General features: G+C 35.9%; 1 protein-coding gene across 1 annotated transcript; it reads left to right on the top strand.

Annotated features, from left to right (window-relative positions):
- The first annotated feature begins 6750 nt into the window (after positions 1-6750).
- Positions 6751-7443, top strand: LOC148597196 (uncharacterized protein F54H12.2-like). Its single transcript, XM_088563012.1, has one exon. The coding sequence runs from the start codon at positions 6751-6753 to the stop codon at positions 7441-7443; it is 693 nt and encodes a 230-aa protein (XP_088419138.1).
- Positions 7444-7674: the final 231 nt, after the last annotated feature.

The raw sequence follows: 7674 nt of genomic DNA, 5'->3' as shown, positions 1-7674 counted from the left end.
ATGCTTGAAATCTTTCTTTTTTCTGGAAATCAATACAAAATTGTACTATTTCTGGCGATTATGTGTATGTGCAATGGAGTTTCTTCTGTCCCCCGGGTTAATGTCCCTAAACTTTTAGATAATTTTGATGCACAATACGTCAAGTTGACAAAAATAAAGATTAAAGTCAGGAAGTTTTCTCCAAAATCGTAAGGTTAAGTTGGACTTGAACTACTGTATGACAACTGAAATTTACCATATGGTCATAAACATTGTGCCGGACATTTGGATCGGTAAAACTGAAAAGATAATCGGACCAAGTTACAAAATATCGGACAGGTTCAACGGTCGGAAAAGTTTCCCGAATACTTCTCCAAGATCTACCTGCCCTGAAATTTTTTGTTGCTGTCGGTACCTTTGAATACAAATTATAATTATCCCCTAGCCCAACGAAGTTGAGGAGGGGATATAGTGTTTAGTTTGTACGTATGTACGTAATAGTCAGGTTAAAGTTTTGGTTAGGTCCATATCTAATCAACTACAATTAGTAGCGGGATGATATTTGGTCAGTGGATACATCTTGGACAGTTACTAACATCTGTACCAGAATTAGGTCACCATGACCTACATTTTCCGCTTGAGCAACTTAGGTTAAAGTTTCGGTTAAGGTCCATATCTCAGAAACTACAAGTGGTAGAGGGATATTTGGTCAGTTGATACACCTTGAACAGAAACCAACATCCGTACTGGAATTAGGTCACCTTGACCTACATTTTCCGCTTAAGCGACTGGTTACTTATGTTGCTATCAAACTTGAATAATATATCAATAGCGGACGAGGGGATTGGCTGTCGCGGGCGACTGTTCCATTTCTTTATTACCATCGAGTCAGATGAGAGATTCAGGCTCCTTGGAGCCTATTAATTGTTGACAGTTTGACAAAAATGAAATTTTCTGCTCTAAGAATAATAGATTTTACACACATTGTTTGGAAAGACCGTGTGATCTTCACGAGTGATGGACATTTTAAAGTCTTTTGACAAGTGGAGCGCAGTAGAACGAATTATAAGACAATAAAATATCTGTCACAAGTGGAAGATCATGCACCGGCGCTTGCCCAACAAGTGTAAATAACTATTTCGTACATTACTAAACTTTATTTATATTGCGGTCACCTACAGACCCGCCATTTTGAATCGAAAACTTTTATTTTGACATTTTGTGGTTATGGAAACATGTTGTGACGTCAACATGTGGTTGCAATTTGAACCTATTTGTTTTATCATGCAAAGGAAATCAAGCTGAGTGATGGGCTGAAATACCCATGTAATATCGGTTGACGAGAGTGTAAGGTCATTTCACGTGAACCAATCTTCCATGTGTCATCTTACACCGAAAAGGGCCATTTGCAGAAGAAAGATAAATCTGACTCTTGAATCAATGACACATTATCGATCAATATTGTGGCAGGGTATCATTAGATGTGCTATTTTTCTTAATTTTGGACATACCTTTCTTTCACCATTATAGCGTATTTCTACACGCCTGTCTTTAAGACAGGCAATATGGTATACCATTGTATGTCCGTCCGTCCCTCCATCGTCAAAACTATGTACAATAACTCATCAAAGAATTTTTGATCAATTTTCATGAAACATAAGTGAATTGTCTATTGCAGTAGACTTACATTCCCTTTTTTTTCATCAATTTCTACTTCACGGTTTTGGAGTTACAGGATTTTTTTAAGGGGGAGGTGTTTCCAGTTTTCACACTCTAATTGGAAAACAGCTTCAGTGGTTTTCTTGAAATTTTAGACGAATCAGTGATATCATGCACATAAGGTTCTTTTCAATTTTCATTAAATTCTGATTTTTAGCGCTTTATATTCAAAAAGGGGGAGGTTTTAGTTTTTGCACTCTAATTGGAAAAAAAAAGGTAACAACAAAATTACCGAATAGAAATCAGTCTCGAAGTCCATAGATGTATTGCAAATTCAATCATACTGGATAGTTGGAAGATCGCAATGGTCCTGACTTGGTACAGGCATTTCATAAGAAATGGTGGGTTAAACCAGGTTTTATGGCTTCAGTGGTTTTCTTGAAATTTAAGGAGAGCCATTGATATCATGCACATCAGCTCCCTTTTGATTTTCATTAAATTCTGATTTTACCTTTTTGATTTTTTGTGCTTTATTCGAAAAAAAAAATGGGGAGCTCTTGGTGCAGCTGCTTCATTAAACTTCAATCTTTCGTCGGGGATATTTGGCTACATTTAGCAATCTTCTTTAATTGGTGGCATTCGCCCCCTCGATATATTTCTTACCTACATTGTGGCCTTAAGGGTGAAATAATTTGGCTGAACTTTTTTCCATGAAGTTCAATATTTCAGCTATATTCAGACAATGGACATGAAATGATAAAAAAAAGGATGGGTCACAAGGACAAATTTTGATTGCCACTAGAAAAAGGGAGGATGGGTAAGGTCGGGCAATTTAGCCTCCTGTGGGGGAGCGCAAAGGTTCCTACTCCTATCGAATACAACAGCAGGGTTCTTTAACGTGCGAGGAACGTGGCATCTTTCCCAACACGGTGCACCACTATGATTTGCGGTCAGGTTTTCCGTATTATAGCCTGACAACCCCAGCATGCAACGTGCCAGGGGCACACATCCCAGTTGCTCTGTGGGCAGAGCGCCTAGCCCCCGGCTAGGTTTCTTAGCACCATTTAGTCGCCTTATAAGACAAGCTTAGCGCTGCTGCAGGCCTATTCTTTTAACACCCGGACCTGCCAGGGGCATCTGCAGCAGCACTAAGCTTGTCGTAAAAGGCGACTAGAGAGTGCTCAGAACCCTAGGTGGGGGCTAGGGCGCTCTGCCCACAGAATAGGTGGAATGGGGTACCCCTGGCGTGTTTAACCCCAACTAACAAAATTTTGGAAATTGGAAACTCCAATGAAACTAGTTTGTTGTTTGTTTGTTATAATATACAATCTTCAATTTTTCAATAAGTTTATTTTTTTTTTTTTATTTTGTTAATAGATCCATAAATACAAGCAGTTGACTTACATTTTATATCTGTAAAAAAGGATAAGGAACTAGTTTTGTCATTCATCAGATTTGTGTTGACACAGTATATTGTCATGTAGATGTCATGACAGTTTGATAAAAGTCTAACCATACTACATATGGGTTCTTTAAACCCCCCAATGAGGGGACCTGTATATTAATGAGGGAAACCCCCAAAGAGGGAATCCATAAATGAGGGGAACCCTCATAGAGGGAATCCATTAATGAGGAAAGAGCCCAATGAGGGGGTGAGAAATTAGGGACCGTTATTGAGGGGTATCCCCCCAAAAGGGTCTGTACTTGAACCTATATGGACACCACTAATGAGAGGGTATGTATTAAGGGACCGTGAGGATATCCTCTAATGTGAGGACCTATACATATAGGTGTCTGAACTTGAACCTGTACTTAAGGTATATACGTTAAGGGTATCTGTACTTGAGAGTCAGCAAATGAGCGGACCCCAATGAGGGGTACATCTTGACCTCCACCCTTATTGAAGATTAATATACGTTAAAGACACACCCCTTATTGAAGATTTATATAAATTAAAGAAAGGTCTTGTCATTCTGTATATGTACATATATGAGGTTTTATCCTGTAAATTTTATTTAAATTGAATTCATTTCAGAATTGTCATGAACAACTTAGACAATGTTGAAGGTAAAATGATTGAAGAATATAGACTGAACAAATTTAGAGAGATGGATATCAACCTAGAGAAAGATGTCAGAAAACATTCATCTTGTGTCTCAAAATATAAAAAACTGAATCGAACAATTGAGATTATAATTCACATTTTAAACGTTATCAATATACTGTCTACAAGCGGAACTGTTGGTACCAGTGGAATTGGGCTGTATTCTGCAACAATACCTTGTGCCACTATTAGTAGTTTTGCAACGTTAGCGAATGCTACATTTCAGATACTCCTGAAAAAAATAATAAAAACACAGAAAAAACATTCAAAGGCTCTGTTACTTGCACATCAGACTCAAAACAAGTTAAGAAGACTGATAAATAAATTTGCAAATGACGATATTTTGGATGTCCATGAATTTAATCAACTTATGACATTGGATAAGAACTACAACGAGAAGAAATCTAAATATTTGTTTCCGTAAACGGATTAACTGTTATATAATATTTAATGTATAAAAACATTTGTTTAAAATTATTATGTTCAGTATTTGATCTGAAATATGACAAATGTGTCTAAAAACAAAAGTTAAAATATTTGAATGAGATTTGGACCGACCTTTAACATCCTGGGCTATTTGCTGGTCCTGATAAATTGTACCATGTAGTGAAAGAAGAAGGAAAATACAACATTAACCGTGGATTAATAAAACATTTTCTTATCAAAGAAGGAAGCTCACAGCTTGCATAAATCACGGAGAAAGAACTTTAAGAGAAATAGAGTAATAGTAGAAGGTATTGATTCAATGTGGGACGGAGATTTAGCATCTATGGAAAACGTTTCTAAATACAACGATGGAGTAAATTTTTTGTTGGTGTTAATCGATATTTTCTCTAGATTTTTAATTGTGAAGCCATTAAAGGATAAAAAAAGCGAAACGGTAACAAAGGCTTTTAAAGAAATTTTTCATAACAGTGATAAGAAAGCAAGAACCATTAGGTTTGATGATGGGGGAGAATTTAAATCTGTGACTAAAAATATCTTAATGACCAAGGAATACACGATTTTTATACAAATAATGCTCAAACAAAGAGTAATTATGTCGAGGCTGTTATCAAAAATTTAAAGAAAAAGATTTATTCTTATTTTATTGAAAAGGAAACGTACAGATACATTGACGTATTACAGGACCTAGTATATAGTCACAATCACACGCCACATCAACCATTAGGAAATGTTGCACCGGCTTCAGTTTTTAAAACGAACGAAATGAAATTCGTTACATTCAGTATTTGGTCAGAGAAAAAAAGTCGAAAAAAATCGCATTAAACATGAATCTTTAAAGAAAAAAAAGAAAAAAAAAAACAAATCAGCATTTAGATTGAAAATTGGTGATTGTGTCAGAATATCACATTTGAAGAAAGTTTTTGAAAAAGGATATCAAGAAAAATGGACTATGGAATATTTCAAAATATCACAAAGGTTCAAAAGAGATAGTCAAGACATGTATAAATTGAAAGATATCCTAAATGAACCCGTTAAAGGAACATTTTACAGATACGAGTTGCAAAAAATATTGATTTCTGAAGACGACGTCTACAAAGTTGAAAAGGTGATAAAAAGAAGACATTTGAAAGGAAAACAACAGGAAGTGTTAGTAAAATGGATGGGATGGCCGGACAAATTCAATTCGTGGATACCCAAAAAATTCTATGAAACAGATATAAAAAAGAATATATTAATATTCTTATTTATTTTCAATCAACATGAGTATGCGAATGGTTCTATCTTCGGATGATGTGAATAGTTTGTATCCAAACAATACACCTTACGATTTTAGGATCCAATTCAATAAGAAAATACAACTAGATGGCTATTGGGTAGTAGCAGTGACTGAATTCACCACAACAGATTGGGACGACAAAACAAAACAAGATGAGTTATAAGTGTGCTCAGACATATGTCAGGATACGTTTGTAGGATGTGCAGAAGTTCCTTTAATACGACAAGTATATATTAGTGATAATAAACAAGAAAATATTGTATATAACTATCCGTATTATATACCAATTAAAATAGGAAACATACAGCAAATACATATCTATAAAAAGGATAGAAGAGGACTTCCTGCAACATTTCTTAAAGGTCGAGTGACGGTAACACTTCATTTTATGAAATTTCCTTTTGCCTTACAATGAATAGTATGACATATGTCAGTGATCCAAGATTGTGGGAGACATTTTACAAACAAGAATATGGCCGACAGGAAGTTTAGTCCGTATCAGTACAAGACAAAAAACAGAAAAAATCAAATTGGACGTGGAAGGCTCCATGGACGATATCGAGGGTCTTATCTCATACCTGTAAATAAACATGCTGTGGAAGAAGATGATCAACTCAGGACAGATTTAGTGACCCCCGTGGCTGCTGCAGAAGAAAGGGCTAAGTCTGAATACCAGGAGGAAAAAGAAAAAAAACGAACCTCGAGTTAAGCTGTCAAAGCGTATAAAAAAGAAGAAAAAGAGAAAAGGTTTCATTAAACATCAGACTGGCAAACGTTCAACATCGAAGAAAAAGAATAATAAAGAGAGAAAAGGTAGAGATTCTAGAAAGAGACCTTACAATTCTGATTATTACGATAACGTTTGGAATCAGCAACCTAGTTTAAAGAAAAAAAAGAAAACGTAATGGCATTTTTAAGCGATGACAATAAACAAATTGGACAACCAATGGAATTGTCGATATTTGCTTCTCCTCCTAATCAGGTAGCGGTTAATAAAGTAATCTATACGGAAGAACGTCCAATATCGTCAATCTTAAATGAATCAACGCCTATTGAAATTTTTGTGTCGGGTACTGGAAACGATTACATCGATTTACGGAGAAGTTGATTATACGTTAAACTACAAATAGTCAAAGGGAATGGAGATAAGTTGAAAAAAGCAGAGAGGGTGGGAATCATTAATTTGCCTTTGCAAGCCATGTTTTCTCAAGTTGACGTATACATGAACAATAAACTCGTGTCCGTTAACTCGAACAATTTTCGGTGGAAGGCATATTTGAAGGCTATGCTATGTTCTGGTTCAGACGAACAGAATTCTCAAATGCAAAGTCAATTGTTCATGAAAGACGACGACCCCATGGATTCTTTGACTCTCAATTCTGGATTTGTCAACAGATATGAATATACGAAAGAATCCAGAACTTTTGAACTGGAAGGAAGTGTAATGGAAGACGTTTTAAATCTGGACAAATATCTCATTAATGGAGTGGATATATACATGAAGCTTTTCAGATCAAGTACATCTTTCATTTTGATGGCAGGAGAAAAGGACCCTAAATATAAAGTGAAGTTACTAGACGTGGCTTTCAAAACAGCCAGAGTCAAAATCGATCCAGGAGTCATCCTTAATCACAGTCAACAGATCAAAGAAACACCGGCAACATACGTGATAAACAGAAATAATATAACTCAGAACATTATTCCATCAGGAGCCACTGAATTTTATTGGGATTCCATGTTTCCCAAGGCTCTTCCATCGAAAGTTGTATTTGGATTGATTTCACAAAAGGCGGCAAACGGAGATTACACTGCCAATCCCTTTAATTTTCAACATTTCAATTTATCGGAAGTGACTTTAAAAGTAAACGGTGTGGACATTTATGGGTCTCCTTTAAAATTAGATTTTGGTGATAACAGAAGTTACTCGGAAGCATATGTTAGGCTTTTTGCGAAAAATGGAATAAGGACGCAGGACTAACTATCACGAGGAACGATTTTGGAAAAGGTTATACATTATTGGCATTGTCAAGAATTTATAGACCTCGTAAGACACGGATATGCGAGGTTAGAAATGAGATTCAGTCAAGCGACAACTGACGTTATAAATTGCTTGTGCTATTATCAGTCGCAAGCCATTTTGACGTGCAATGAAGCAAGAGACATAAAACTACAGGAGCCATGAATACAGGTCAATTAAAACATATTATTT

The sequence above is a fragment of the Perna viridis genome, chromosome 15, assembly GCF_037379345.1.
Source record: "Perna viridis isolate PV_CMFRI_1.1 ecotype Kerala chromosome 15, ASM3737934v1, whole genome shotgun sequence".
Classification (NCBI taxonomy): domain Eukaryota; kingdom Metazoa; phylum Mollusca; class Bivalvia; order Mytilida; family Mytilidae; genus Perna; species Perna viridis.
Note: the sequence above shows the minus strand (reverse complement) of the source record. Positions and strands in the feature narration are given on the sequence as shown.